The sequence below is a fragment of the Populus nigra genome, chromosome 2 (genome assembly GCF_951802175.1).
Source record: "Populus nigra chromosome 2, ddPopNigr1.1, whole genome shotgun sequence".
Classification (NCBI taxonomy): Eukaryota; Viridiplantae; Streptophyta; class Magnoliopsida; order Malpighiales; family Salicaceae; genus Populus; species Populus nigra.
Window position 1 is genome coordinate 40,154,028 of NC_084853.1, and position 15,000 is coordinate 40,169,027.

Consider the following 15,000-nt stretch of genomic DNA (forward strand, 5'->3'; position numbering starts at 1 on the left):
TTTCTTTCCGGCATGTATTTGTTTTTGAGATAGTTTTTATAATTATAGTTTAAAAAAATAAATTTAAAAAAAATATAATTAGGTATAGTTAGTTAAATTTAAATACGTATTTGATAAAAATTATGATTGAAATTTATGTGCTTCAAAAAAATATATATAAAATGTTTGATTGTGGTTGTTTTTCAAAAGTGTTTTGTACTTGGAAATATATCATTTTGATATCAGCACATCAAAATGATCTGAAAATACAAAAAAAAATTAATTTGAAGTAAAGAAAAAAATAAAAAAAATCAAATTTTAAAAAAAAGTACTTTTAAAACGCAAAAATAAATAAAGTTTTATGAAACCTAGTTAAAAAAATATGTAAAAACTATTTCATAAAAACTGTGTTTCAAACTCAATTTTTTTATGTACTCTGCAGTATAAAACAAAACACTTAACTACATTTTTTTTACACCCCAAATACAAAAACTACAACTACACGAACGTATGAGTAAGGTTTGGAAGTTCAAAACCAACTATAAAGAATTAATAACCCCATTTTTTCAGAGCGTATCAAGTATTTTCCTATATTAGAAAAGGTCTGTATTAAATATTCGACACTCCAATAAATATTGCATTACAAGTTTCGGTAACTACATGAAGATATCACAGTTATAACTTATAATGTTTGGTGTTTTTTATACCCTAAAAGTTTATCTTATCAGTCTATAATTTAATTATACCTTATTGTTAATATATATATATATATATATATATATAACTCCATAATCGGTATATGCCATGGTACAGTTACTAACTCGACTGTACATAAAAACAAGATCACTACACCAAGAATTTTCTTGAGTCGATTAATTAATAAAATTTTGGGTAATATAAATATATATTTTGAATTAAATTCAGACGTACAGGTTTTGGATTGTGTTTAACAGTATTCATAATGCCCATCATCCATAAAATAACATAACCATCCAAAAACACACTCATTTGGGATTAAATTATCATCCCTAAACTAGTCATTTTTGTACTTGGAACTACAGATTGGTGAGAGAGAGAGAGAGAGAGAGAGAGTAAACTGCCCTAGTCAAGAAGAAATGGAGATGGCGATTAACCCCAGAACATATGCAGTTCAGGATTGAAGTTTAAGTGATGGTTTACTGCTATAATAACATCCACCTAACAACCCCAAACAAGTACCAAAACATTAGCATAAAGAAAACAAGCATGTGCAGAAGAGAAAAGACATATCTTCCCAGGTAAAGAAAAAAACGAAAGTCTGGCACAATCAAACCATAAAAGCAAATAAGAGATTTCGATTTGTTAAAAGAAGATAAAAATAAAAAGGAGTGCAGAGGAAGGAGCTACTCTGTTGTTCTCTCTGTTTTGCATTCATGTTGCTTTTCCATATTTAATTTTGAGTTCCAAAATTACATCGGGGGAAAGAGTGAATTCTTCTGAAACAAAACAACAACAAAAAAACCTTGGAGACTCATTTTTCCTTCTTTCTAGTGGACAATTTCTCCTCCACATCAGGATATTCAGATTGAGCAGACCATAGGCCCCATAGTATAAGTAAATGGAGACAGAGAAGAAGAGCAGATGAATAATTGTTTGAAGGATAGACATTCCAGCAAAACTCCACACCTACAAACAAAACCAAACTGCATGCCAGAACACCAAAACTGATTATATAATGATCATGATAAAGCAGAAAAGTTATGCAAATATTGCTGGGGCAGGAAAGCGAAGTGGGAAAATTTTACCGGAGTAATGTTGGGAAATGTGTTTTCCACAATAGATAAGGCAAGCTATAGAAGTACCTGAAGTAGGAGATGTACCATTACATTACTATTTCATTCACACGAAAAGCAGAACATGAAATTTAAATGCCAAATTTTCATACTTTTCCAATATCATCCTGAGTCATTAATTTGGGCCGGCCACGTACCATCTTCACAGGAATATATAGATGCAGCAGAAAATACTCAAGGAATGAAAGAAATATAAATCTATTAAAGAGACATGCCTCGTGTGAGGCTTGTATTTTTTGGGGCATGATAACACTATCCTAATGAAAAGATAAATGAAGAAAAAATAGGAATAATAAAGACACTTACAAAACCAATGACGCTGGTTACAAAGCGGATCATCATATCATGATAGATTAATATTGTACTCTCCTCTTAGTCTATCTTTCAACTGTGAATGAGTCAATGCATATATATGTACGTCAACAGGGAGGCAAAGCTCCAAGTTAGTGCTTTATAGACATTGAGGAAATAAAATGGATGATTCACCAGGAGCTACTATTGAAAATACATAGCTAGAAATGCAGACAAATTCTACCTCGTGAACAATGATATGTTCATTTCAAACAAACAAAAAAAATTAAAACATTCTATTGATTACTACTAGCCCTGACATAAAGCATGTCCATCTTATTTTTGTTCTTCTGCTTTCATTAAGAAGAATGAGAGGAAAGATGGGAGTGGACCACCCTTGACAGATAGTAGAGAGGCTAAATGGAATTGAGCTATAAAAGATTACAATTTGCAGTAAAGTTTACTGGATTATGTGCACTTGTACAATTGGTTTTATGAATTCTATTTGTATCCAGAAAACACAAGTAGAATAGAGAATTGTTTTGCAGTTAGTTGATAAAAGCATCAGCTTTCCAGACAGGTGAAAAGACATATACATTCAAGGACATGGCATGGACAGCCATCACAAAGGTAATTAGGAGGCGCTTTGGTCATACCCTAGAAGGTATGCCTCTTCCCTCCTTCACATACTGCATTTTCCCTCCTTAATATACTCTGACAAGCTGGTTGAAAGAGATATTGATAACATTCAGACTGGGTGAACAAAAATAGTTCATTCAAATGAGTGGGCTTCAAGTTTCATAAGGTTTTTCCTCACATCTAGTTAAATCGAGGTACAAAAAATCCTGGTTGGAGAAAAGTTGGTGTATTATGAGCAGTTATCACAGTAATGGATTTGCAGAAGGGTGGACAGATGTACCAAAAAATGGAGGCGAACACAATCACAAACAAACAGACAAACACAGAAAAGGGAAAGACAGAAAGATGTAGCCCAGGAAAAACACGAGTCATGTCAAAAGAGCATACCAAGAATAAAATTGATAGTGCAGCAAAAGAACATACCAAGAATAAAATTGATAATGCAGCGAGCGAGCGCATACAATGCCAATGAAGTTCCCAGCAAACAGAGTTGTCATGATATCTGAATCCATCACACCAAAATTTAGTGTACAAAACAAGAAGAGGGAAAAAGTGAGGCGGTGGAAGGAAGACAGCTACTTAATTAATAGAGAAGCAAAGGAAAAGGATCCCTGCCATCCTTAAGACTAAGATAGTCACAACTTACGTTCTTCCTTGAGAATCTTAAGGCCTGAACTGCTAGAACTTGAAAGTGCAGATGTAACTTTAGAATGCAAAAACTTAAAAAGTCCTCCTTCTTGCCTGAAATGAAAATATCAACAAGTATTGAGTGAACAACTCCAGAAAGAGCCACGGGTGCGTTCTCTCTCTCTCCCTCTCTTTTTTTTGAGAAATTGTCACAAGTGTATTAAAATGAGCATTTTAGAGAGCATTTTAGAGAGCATTTTAAAGCAAAAATTCCACAATAGCGCTCAAAAAATGCAGAATTTGAATCTGCTGAACCAATTCTCTATGCAGAAATGGAAAAACATCAGCTAGAGCCATCTTGTTCCAATTTATATGGGCACGGACATGTTTATCTATCCAGTATGGCCAAAAATAGAATGATAAGAGAGTAAGACAGCTGTCAAATTAGACATTGTTTGACTTCAATTAGTGAATTTACTACATCAAATAAGATATGATCCTGTGCATGGAGGAGTATATCTATGATTCAGGGACGAATACATAGAATCATAATACTTAAGCACTTAAGTAGCTTCTCATAAAATATTTTCAGTCTCCACTATAACATCTCATAGCCCCAATAGTTATCACAGATATGGATTTAGTACTTGCAATAGAGAGAATTAACTCTGTCATTACCTGCACCATTTATAATGAGCAAAAGCAGCAAGCAACCCAAGGTGAGCAATCAGCAAAGAGATTGCAAATTGCTTTGATACAAAAACTGGTTCAGGAATGAACTTGAAGTTAACAGACCTAATAGAAAACAAAGATATGATTCAACAAAAAAGCAATCGCAATGATCACAAAAGAAAATAGTACAAAGCCTAACTAATAAAGAGCACCAAATCACATGGGGTTCTGCATAAAATATTTTACATAATCCACATTTTCCTTTATTTGGGCAGCACAGGAAACTTCATCAAAATAAACAGTTTTCTAATCAACCAGAAATATTTGTTCATCATAGAAGAACATATTTTCATATCATGATATGGGGAGAATATTTTATAGAGAGTTACAAACTCACTTTCTCCCATTAACACCAGTATCCAACGACTTCAACCACACAACCACCCCACCACTAACATTCTCATTGTTGTCTCATCAATCACCACTACCACAACCAACATCAACTTACCCAACTGACCACCATAATCAATTCTCAATCATAACCCTTTTTTTTTTTGTAATCGTATACCAAACATTTGAAAATATTTTACACAACAAATGCACCAAAAATTTCGTGCACTAGCTATTGAACCCTAGGAGGGGTGGGGTGGGATTTAGGAGGTGGAGAAGGCTAGGCCCACTGTGTAGCCCAAAACCCATTGGGCCTCTTAGTAAACAAAAAAAAACTAATATTAACCATAAATTAGCTGCAATGCGTAGTGAGAACTTAATGAATAAAATGAACAGACAACAAACAATGCTATCTATACAAAATTCTCGTCACTTTCCAGCTGGCAAGCTATGGAAAACTTTTCATACCCCACCCTTCAGTAAATTGATGGATCAATGTCAGGTATTGTGGTTATGCAATTCCTAAAATGATTTTAATCTGTATAAACTGCCATAAAGGAATTCTTCAAAGTACTAGCATTGACTGTTGTAAATGTGGGGGTTCTTCAAGGTACTAGCAATGAGGTAGTGTTGTATAATAGCAATGATGTTATGGGGAAGGGATGTAGTAGAAGCTGGAAATCTTGACAGTAAAGAGTTTTGTGGCAGGTGAGGACTTAAGAGTATTAGTGGGGTGTGAAGTGACAAAGCACTCCAATATTGAGGTGATGATTGTGTGGTAAATGGGGGTGTCCAAGGAGTACTTTGGGAGCACAACAACATAAGAGAATAAACAAGCACTGACGAGGAAAAGGTTATATAGTGAGAGGAAGTGAGGTTAGAGAGAGCTCTCATTTGAGTGAATGATCAAAAGGCCCCATTAGGATTGTGCCAAATGCCTAGGGTGTCAGAGGCTTGGATTAATGTGTTCAAGAGAACACATAGTTACGCTGAGAACATTTTGTACTCTCAAGATAGCCTGCTCCTCCCCCCCAGGCCTCTGTCTACTGCATCCCTTCTCCACTACAACCTAGTTAATAGCAACATATCCCATTTATCTATCTACAACTGTCATATCTAATGAGAATTTCCTAAAACATGTGCAAAAATGCACATACATAAGTACATTCTAAACAGTTCTTAAGAATCTTTTGAACAAGGATTAAAAAAGTAGTACCAAAAGTGGATGAACACACGACCAAGATTGAAGGCTCTTGATATATATGCGATCGGATGTGAGACTAAAAAGGGCAGCCCCACCAAAATCTGCAGAACCATTGACCAATGATGTGAAATGAATGAAGAAATTGCTAAGACAAAGGCCTCTTCACCACATTAATTGCAGTAGCAGTCCAACTCACCTAACCACAGTGGAAAAGAAATTTAGAATCATGTGTCCAAGCTTCCAACACTAGAAACACTCTGCAAGTATATTTCATGAAAAAAAAAATCATGATTGGACACAAGATTTAAGTGCCTAATGTTGAGGGACATTTTGATGAGTACATAATCCATCCCTGAGAACAAAAGAGGGAAAGGTAGAGCACCTGAACCAGGGCTGCACAAGCTAAAGCCGATATCACTCCATAGATATTCATAGCCTGCAGAAAATGTTTCCAATACAAGAAATGCAAACTTGAGAAATTCAGATGTACATTCTGAGAAACTTAAATGAGTAGATAATAAAATACCTTTAACATGAGGAGTAACAAAGGTGGAGCATAGAGGAGCACATTCATCTTTATCGAAACAGCCCCACTGCACAAAACACACACACACACACATAGATAGTTACATATCTATATTTAATATCAAATTCTTCACAAAGAAAGTAAATGCACAACCTGAAAAGAATCAGTCCCAGATGCCACTTTTGGTAAAGAAGCATGGCCAATGCAGCATGGAGGAGTGTCATTGCAAAACAGTCATTGAAGAGACGAAGAACAAAGATCGAGTGCACTCTTTTTGAGAGAGAAAGCAGGATAAGAGCCCACCAAGGAAGCTGCGAATTAAGAAAAAATGTGAGCCACTATCAAGGTGTGGAGTAAAGAAAACTTGTGAATAATCTAGAAAGAAATAATAAACCTAAATGGGAATTTTCTTACTAAGATTGGTTAGGTGCACAACTGAGAGTAATGTTTGAGGTGTTAGATATACACAGTTATTAAAGCTTCAATCCCAGATATCCAATAACTATTGGCGTGAAGCCCCGCAAAAAACTACATTTTTTTTTACCTAAGCAATACGTCTTAAGAAGATAATTCATTACATAAATGTGCTTTCCCCTCTAACTCATCATATAAATGTGCTTTCCCCTCAAAACTGGAGCAATTCAAAGATTTAGGATATCAACACGACCACCAGTGAAGCTATCAGAGAAAGCATTGTGATAGTTATCAATGCTGGATTATGTCTAATGACTGGAGAGTGCAACAGATTTGATTTTATAGTTGTACTAAAATATGGCTTGATGAGCCTATATCCAACGTATGTGTCCAGCAGCAGCTGTTATGCTTTCTTCACATCTTCACAATTTTGCTCCTACCTCATCATTTAGTGACTACAGTGAAGGACCCATCCGCACTTGCTGGAGCCTCAGAAATCTCTTATTACGTTATTCCCAACTCAAAAGGATTGTTCTGCTGCCATCAAATTGTTTAATATGCATAAAGTGGGAGATTTTAGCAGCTCAGAACACCACAAAAATGGATGCTCTAACTATACTAGGATAATAACAATATACCATCATTTAAATTTCCAGATTTCAGGCGTCAAATAACAAATTCTACATTTTATTCACATTGCTTTTGACCACACATCAGTTTCATGTAGATGTCTAGTGATGTAAAAAGCACTATTTTAAGAAAACTGGTGAAAAAAATTTCATACCACTTCAGTTTTCACATAGATGAAGATGACGATAGACAGGTTTATGATGTATAAGATGCCAAACAAGATCTGCAATCACAAAATGAACAGAAACAGTGAGGTAATAATTTCATGCAAGCACAAAAGCTAACTGAATACAAGGAACATCTGTAAAACAACCAAAAGAAAACAAGAAGCTGGTAGAAGGGACAAAGCAGACAAAGGTGTATTACTGATTAGCAGTCACAGACTTCAATTTTACACAATCAAAACCAATAATTATAACAGACAAAACCCGTTTAATCGCAGCCCTCAATGAATTGATAACACAAACACGATTTCACCAAGCAAGTTGTTCAAAACAGGGTGTTTTGCATCATATAGCAATGATAAGCAGTTATGAAGAGAAGTACTTATTACAACAGTCCAAAATGTGACTTAGATTGATTACCTGAGCTGGATAAACCTCCCCTCCTGTAATAAATCGAATGGCGGAGTAAATATACAGAAAACCAGCAGGATAAACCAGTGGCCCCGTATCGCCTTTCAAGTTAGTGTAGTCCCTTTCTCCTCCAAGAAACCCAGTAACCTGTTTGTTATTTTGCATTATCCCCTTCATTAGTTGTTTCAACTAATAATTAAAGATGCCCCAAAAGTCAAAATTGTATTAATTGAATCTCAGTCATTTTTCAGTGCAATTAAAAAACATGCACTCGTGGAGAAAATAAATAATCAGTACCTGCGACATGTATGCGTCCCAGTCAATTTTGGTATCTGAGAATCAATGAAACCAAACATTTTTATGCCAACGAAAAAACAAAAGGCCAGATAAATATATAGAAAGAAACAAAAGGAAGTGGAAATAATGAGCTTACAGGGAACGTAGGCGATGATAAGAGCGACGAGGAGGGCGTCCATGAAAATTAAAGCCAATGCGACGGCCGCTTTGGGGTTTTTGAAAATCTGGGGTCTTCGTGAGCGAGAGGGTTGTAGCTTTCTGCCTGATTTGAGAGCCATGGGATGGCTTTCCTTTGTCGTCTCCCTGCTATGCTTCGTTACAGTTACGATTGAAAGAAAGAGGGAGGCAAGAATACATGCCCTGGAGCTAATGATAGAGAATAAAGGAGAGCTGCCTGGAATTTGGTTTTAGTTTAATTTGTTAGGCATTCCTGAGAAAATAAAAGGGTTTTCTTTTTATTCTTTTAGCGCTTAAAAAAAAACACTTTGGAAATTATCAAATTCTTTTAGAACCTGTTTATTTTATTTTATAGAACTGATTTCCTAGATTACTTTTTAAATTTTTTATATTTATTTATCATTAAAAAATTAGTTAATAAAAAATATTTTTTTGGTTAACAAAAAATTTGATTTTATTTCTAAGAAAATATTTTCTTCAGGTAAAAAATATTTTTTAAAAATATAAAAAATCAAAAATATTTTATTATTTATTTATTATATCAAATTTGATTTTTAATTTTTTGATTATTATATTTTTTTTAATTTCATATCTTAAAATTTAATTTTTATATCAACTTTAATCCTATTTTTATTATTATTTACTTTTCTTTTGTTATTTTTTAAATTAAAATTTTTTTTCTATTGATCCTTGTTTTTTTAATTGTTATTTATTTTTATTTGAAATAATTTATAAAATTAAATTTTTATTCAATTTTATCATCTTTTAATTTTGTTATTTGTCAAATTTGATTTTTGTTATTTTAATTATTATTTATTTTATTTAAAATAATTTATAGAATTTGATTTTTTTTTAATTTCATCCTTTAACTTTTTTATCTATAAAATTTCATCCTCGTTCTTTTAACAAACTTTAAAAAATAAACATATATAAGATATTTTATAACTTATTTTTTATAATATAGTCAAATACTATAAAATATTTTTTAACTCATTTTTCATGACATTACTAAATATCATAAAACAATTTATTTTTCAGGAATTAAATTTCTAAAAAAACTATTTTCTAAAATGAAACTACTTCACAACAAATAAACAAGATCTTAGATACATTTCCAACCTATTGGAAATTGATAAAAAAATATTTGGTAATTAAATTATCTATTTTTCATTATATGGTAAAATAATATCCTCTACTAATATTCCGTTTAAAATTAAGGGTGAAGCTGTTTTTTGTTTAAATTTGAAAAAATTAATTGTTAAAAATTAATTTTTTGAGATTTTTTTTATTGTTTTAATGTGTTATTTTCAAAAATAAAACTTTTTTATTTATTTTTAAATAACAAATATTTTAAAAATAATATTTATCATATTTTCAAACACCTCGTAACACTAAATGAATATCAATCATGTCTTATGTCTGAGATTAAATCAGTCATAAATTAATGTAAAAGTTTTAAAAAAAAAGAATTCCTTCCCTTCAGACAAATTTATTCTCAAATATATGATATTAATATAGAAATTGTATGCCTCATTCCTCTATCATTTTTTATTGAGAGTTAAAGTAGAGATTCTCCTGGACAGAAAAAAAAATATATATATATCCTTGATCTCAAGAAACATGGAATTTAAACTCGGTGCATCGAGTATGTATAATTCGTTTATTATTGTAATAATAATTATTTTTAAATTATTTTTTATTTAAAATAAAATAAAATTCTGTTTTTTTTTAATACAGGAACACCACAGAAACAAACACTCTGTGGCGTACTGGTTACTGGACCAACAAATTAGATCCTGCGGATAGCCACCGCCACAAAAGCTAACCCAGGCAGCTAACGAAGATGTTCCAAGCAAGTCAAAAGCCATGGGCACGTGTAAGCACTCCAATGTTATGAAAAAGACGACGTTTTTATATTTAAAAATCATCAATCTTTCAGTTTAAAGTGTAAATGCATCATCAAACACGTTACGAGCACCTCCCCTCCCCCGCGCCTCCAGCATCGTCACCACGCCCTGAGCTAGTCTATTCTGAGCATGGAAGACCAAATCTCTTTGTGCCCTTTTGTCAGCCACGTGTTACCCTTCTTCTCCACTTCTTTCCACCTCGTTCGCCCACGTATCACTCATCTTCCTCCTCACCTGTACAAAATGACCCAAAAAAAAGACACATGCATGGCTCTTCTTTAAAACAGCCTCCCCTTGAATTTAAATTCCTCCCATAACATCTCTCTCTATTTCTCTGTCTAAATTTCTGTCAATCTAATTCAGAAATGGACTCCCAAAATGCTAAACAGCGTATCAGAGACACAGACTACGATCCCAACATCTCCAACCCCGCCAAGAGCAAAGACAACAGCTAGACCGTAAGACTCAAACGTGAAAAGAGAGTAGCTGTGGCCAAACGTGGAATTAGATCACTAGCCATAGCCGTTGCTCTTCCTCTGTCCTTGACCATCTCTAACCTGTATTTCTTCGGCACAACTAGGGGCTACGGAACGAGGACTGGGAGTATATCTATGCCCTTCTGGTTCCCACCTCCGTGGGCCTTGCACTTGACCTGCATGACTTCGAGTTTCTTGATGGGACTCTCGGCCTGGCTTGTTTGGGCTGAAGGCGGATTCCACAGGAACCCAGCGGCTCTCTATCTTTACTTGGCTCAGCTAGGCTTGAGTTTGGCTTGGGACCCGATTGTGTTTCGGATGGCAGCGCCGTGAGTTGGGTTGCTAGTTTGTTTAGCTACGTTTGGGGCTCTTGTTGGATGCTCTCGACAGTTCAAAGAGGTGAATCCCATTGCAGGCGATCTGGTTAAGCCCTGTTTGGCATGGGCTTCGTTTTTAGCCATTGTAAATCTTAAGCTCCTTTTTCTTTGAAAAGTTAATAGGACACCGGTGTTCGTATATATTTGTAGTTTAATTCTATAAAACTTTTGTCAAAAGGTGTTTTTGTGCGTTGGGAGGGCAGGGTGATAGCATTTGTGGTTAAAAATATTTATTTATATTTTTTATTTATAAATATATTAAAATTATGTTTTTTATTTTTATTTTTGTCTGTGAAAATACCTTTCCAACCATTAAAACAAAAAACAAAACTATTACTTCTTTTAATTGAGAGGCATTTTCATCATGACATTGCACGTGTATTATTCAATTATTAAGTAAATATTGTTAGTGTTTATTAAATTAAAATTTTTATTTTTAAAATTTTTTGTAAATCTTGAAATTTACAATTAAATTATTTTATTAATCATTAAAATATATAATAATTTGTTATCAAAATAAGATTATTAAGACATTTTAAAAATATTTAAATGATATTTTTTTATAATACTAGCAAGTGTTTTTTTTCTATTAGTTATTGATTTTTTTTATATTAGTTATTGATTTTTTTTATATTATTGGTTTTTTTAAATTATATTATTGAATTAATTAAAATTAATGAACTCATTCGAGCCAATATTCCGAGCCCAAATTTTTCTTACTCTTTTAAAACAGTTACCTTCACCTGCATTGCCATATCAGAAGTAAATATGAATAAATAAAAACAAATTATGAGAGAATATATTTAGATGAATTAATGATGTCTTTGATTTATCCGAGAGAGTGATTAGGGATAATATTGCAACTTGTAAGAAACTACATGGATGAAATTGCAAAATCTTAAAACTACAGAGGCAATCGAGCAAAGGTAGATAGATCTATAGGAGCAAAAGAAAGAATGGAGCTCCATATTGAAGTGCCATCCTAAAGTCAACTTTCCAAAAATAAATAAAAAAGAAGCAAAAGTCAACTAAGTTATCCTTTGCAAATTACATTGCATATAATAGTATAATGCCGTGTCCGTAGGAGCTACACATTAGACGTCCGCGGCCGGAGGAAAAGGGCGAGAATGATAGTTTCTGGATTGTTTATTGAGATCAAAGGTCAGATTGTTAGAGCAAAGGGTTCTATTTTCTCATCTATATAACCAAATGTCTGTATGATTGGCGCATTCCTCCTGAAGTTTCAGATCCGACCACGCTAGAGATATTGCCTTCGCTGCAAATCTTCCACATGGATGCCACCCAGAGGTAAAGTTTCCCATCTTAATTCAAATATTCTTTCATGAAGCTGCAATACAGACTGTAATAACCCCCCTTCCCCGGCTTTTTCACCTCCTTTTTCGTTGCATGTAGGCCTCAAGATGTTATCACTGTCGATGTTCATGCGGCCAAAGGTCTCATCGCCTCCGGTCACCGTTATTTGGACGTGAGGTAGGTGTTCTTGGCCTTGGAGTCAAATTAGGATGGGGAAAGAGCAACTTCTCATTCCAATATTTGAAAAATAAAACGTATTTGATTATACATAAAAAAAAAAAAACAGAGATAAATTATAACAGCCCTGACTGACTTCAGGTATCACAAATGCCCTTAATAATTGTTTAGAAGAAGAAGAAAAAATAGTTCAATTAAGAAATTTTAAAAATTAGAAAAAAATATTAAAAAGAAAACTCAAAACAAAATTAACTGAAATTAATATTATTCATTAACTAAAAAAACCATGTCCCATTTTTTTTTATATCCTTTCTCTATTTTTTTTAAGTTCTTACTTTAACTACCTTTCTTAAATAATAATTAACGGCACTATTTATTTAATAGGATGTTTTTGTAATATTAATTAAACGTGGAGGAGTTCTTTATTAAATCTATCTATATATATATATATATATATATATATATATATATATATATATATATATATATATATATATATATATATAAAGTGTTTTCGAACCGAGAGAGAAATGTTTGACAATCATTTCATTGGTTGTAGAACCGCCGAGGAGTTCAACAAGAGCCACGTAGACAATGCCTTGAACGTTCCTTTTATGTTCAAAACTGATGAAGGTAAATTGAAACCATGAGGTGTTTGGAACATCTCATTTGAAATATTAGTGGTCAGTGATTGTTTTTTAAAATATTTTTTAATAAAAATATATTAAAATAATATATTTTTTATATTTTAAAAATTATTTTTAATATTAATATATTAAAATAATTTAAAAATATTAATTTAAAATAAAAATAAAATAAAATAAAAAATTTAATTTTTTTAAAAACATTTTTAAAATTCAAAAACAAAAGTATAGTAAAACTTTCTAGCATTGTTGTAAAACCTATGAATAAAAATAGATAAAAAAAATTTGATTTTTTTCTAAAAAAAAATAGAACAATATCGTTTCAGTTTTTTTAAAAAAATCTTATAATAAAATCATTTGATTGATACGGTATTAAATGGATGAAGCAGATTTTGTAACTATGAATAAAATATGAATAAAAGTACTGTTTCATGAAAAAACTGGTGAAATCTAATTACTTTCCTTTGATTATTTTGTAAATATGAACAAGCTAATCATTCTCTAGTACTGTTTCATGAAAAAACTGGTGAAACCTAATTACTTTCCTTTGGTTATTTTAACATGATAAGATTGTTTTATGAAGAAGCCCAAAAAGAATAGCATAATAATTGATTGCTTCTGTTGGTTTTTCTTGCAACAAGCAGGCAGAGTGAAAAATCCTGAATTTCTCAGCAAGGTTGCCTCAATTTGCAACAAGGATGACTATCTTGTGGTGGTAAATCCTAGATCATAGTGCTGGAAAGCATTTACCTTTTTTGTCTACAATATATTTGCTATGTGCATGGCATGAAATGAACCAAACGAAATAATAATTAGTTACATATGAATATGAGATTGATTATTTTTAGTTACATATGCTTCAAGAGAATACTTAGAACAATAATTTATTGTTAAGGGAGACTAATTTTCTGATACAATCCATCAGCACCAAAGTGGAGTTTTAAGATCTTGTTTCTCAAAAAGCCGACTGCACTATCAAATACAGATCTAAGTTGCTATTTAGTCGGATCGCCTTTCATTGTATGAAAAGAAGAATTTGGTGTTTTTAGCTCTTTGGAATCGAGCACCTCTACGAGAAATGCAGATTTAAAACTTTGCATCTAACTCTGGAAATTGTTCGAAATTGTGAAGGGTTGCAACAGCGGAGGCAGATCACTCCGTGCCTGTATTGATCTTCTGGGTGCGGTAAGCTTACTTCAAATTCTAACAAAGCATTTCTATGTACATTTTTAGTATAAACCATAGAATTGAGTATTCAGCTGTAAGAAATTTATCTTAGCCTCGCAGTAGATGGGCTTTGTTTTAGCTAATTAAAAGCAGATTAACATAGACACGCGCTAAATATTCTCAACTATATATGTTCATGAAATTCAACTATGAAAACATTCATGGAAAGATTTGGTGATGGCAGGGCTTCGAGCATGTAACAAACATGGAAGGGGGTTACTCTGCCTGGGTTGACAGTGGATTTGCAGGAGATAAACCAGCAGAAGAGCTCAAAACGTTTTGCAAGTTCCGCCCTTGAAGGGAATGTTTCCCTCCCTGAGTACTCTCCCTTTAAGCAATAATAGCCCGTGTGGCTTATCTTGTTACTGACTATATGTCAAAATGAAATGCCTCTTTTCTTCTTCTTTTATCATGAAAATGAAATGCACTTGTATATTAGCTGATGCCATAACAAGCTTTTATGTTGTTCATGAAATTCCCTTCTCTATCCTCCACATCGTATCGTATCTTTTTGTACCGAGAAATATGGCTTCAAAGTTCACTTATTTACTCTATTGGCTCACTGTTTTAGTTACTTACCTGAGCAATATTTTACATTCTCATCCTACACATTTGCTCGCATTGC

The 15,000-nt window shown here is 32.9% G+C and overlaps 3 protein-coding genes across 5 annotated transcripts; 2 read left to right on the forward strand and 1 right to left on the reverse strand.

Moving 5' to 3' along the window:
* Window positions 1-1,293: 1,293 nt before the first annotated feature.
* On the reverse strand, window positions 1,294-8,506 carry LOC133681692 (dol-P-Man:Man(5)GlcNAc(2)-PP-Dol alpha-1,3-mannosyltransferase). 3 transcript variants are annotated; one of them, XM_062104797.1, is made up of 13 exons: window positions 8,213-8,505; window positions 8,077-8,111; window positions 7,789-7,926; window positions 7,359-7,427; window positions 6,314-6,471; window positions 6,161-6,227; window positions 6,017-6,070; window positions 5,647-5,735; window positions 4,047-4,163; window positions 3,388-3,482; window positions 3,165-3,243; window positions 1,764-1,820; window positions 1,294-1,661 (listed from the first exon to the last, which is right to left on the reverse strand). In XM_062104797.1, the coding sequence occupies exons 1-13, from the start codon at window positions 8,352-8,354 to the stop codon at window positions 1,490-1,492; spliced, it is 1,272 nt and encodes a 423-aa protein (XP_061960781.1). In that variant the 5' UTR covers window positions 8,355-8,505; the 3' UTR covers window positions 1,294-1,489. The 3 variants fall into 3 exon arrangements, with proteins under 3 accessions (XP_061960781.1, XP_061960782.1, XP_061960783.1); XM_062104798.1 differs by lacking the exon at window positions 1,764-1,820 and having other exon boundaries at window positions 1,294-1,644; window positions 8,213-8,506; XM_062104799.1 differs by lacking the exons at window positions 1,294-1,661; window positions 1,764-1,820 and adding an exon at window positions 1,831-2,199 and having other exon boundaries at window positions 8,213-8,506.
* Window positions 8,507-10,226: 1,720 nt separating this feature from the next.
* On the forward strand, window positions 10,227-11,190 carry LOC133681544 (translocator protein homolog). The gene is given in 1 exon segment (XM_062104616.1): window positions 10,227-11,190. A coding segment is annotated over 1 exon segment (600 nt). The 5' UTR covers window positions 10,227-10,525; the 3' UTR covers window positions 11,126-11,190.
* Window positions 11,191-12,022: 832 nt separating this feature from the next.
* Window positions 12,023-14,949, forward strand: LOC133682877 (protein HIGH ARSENIC CONTENT 1, mitochondrial). The gene is made up of 6 exons (XM_062106421.1): window positions 12,023-12,321; window positions 12,427-12,504; window positions 13,064-13,137; window positions 13,793-13,863; window positions 14,280-14,333; window positions 14,560-14,949. The coding sequence occupies exons 1-6, from the start codon at window positions 12,305-12,307 to the stop codon at window positions 14,671-14,673; spliced, it is 408 nt and encodes a 135-aa protein (XP_061962405.1). The 5' UTR covers window positions 12,023-12,304; the 3' UTR covers window positions 14,674-14,949.
* The last annotated feature ends 51 nt before the right edge of the window (window positions 14,950-15,000 follow it).

What these genes read in the sequence shown, in the direction of transcription:
- LOC133681692 (XM_062104797.1), bottom strand. Translation starts at nt 8,354, where the DNA reads ATGGCTCTCAAATCAGGCAGAAAGCTACAACCCTCTCGCTCACGAAGA. An exon ending in GGGACGCATACATGTCGCAG is followed by an intron (nt 7,927 to 8,076) that starts GTACTGATTATT and finishes AATAACAAACAG; the next exon opens with GTTACTGGGTTTCTTGGAGG. An exon ending in CTGGGACTGATTCTTTTCAG is followed by an intron (nt 6,228 to 6,313) that starts GTTGTGCATTTA and finishes TGTTTTGTGCAG; the next exon opens with TGGGGCTGTTTCGATAAAGA.
- LOC133682877 (XM_062106421.1), top strand. An exon ending in TATGTTCAAAACTGATGAAG is followed by an intron (nt 13,138 to 13,792) that starts GTAAATTGAAAC and finishes TGCAACAAGCAG; the next exon opens with GCAGAGTGAAAAATCCTGAA. An exon ending in AGGATGACTATCTTGTGGTG is followed by an intron (nt 13,864 to 14,279) that starts GTAAATCCTAGA and finishes GAAATTGTGAAG; the next exon opens with GGTTGCAACAGCGGAGGCAG.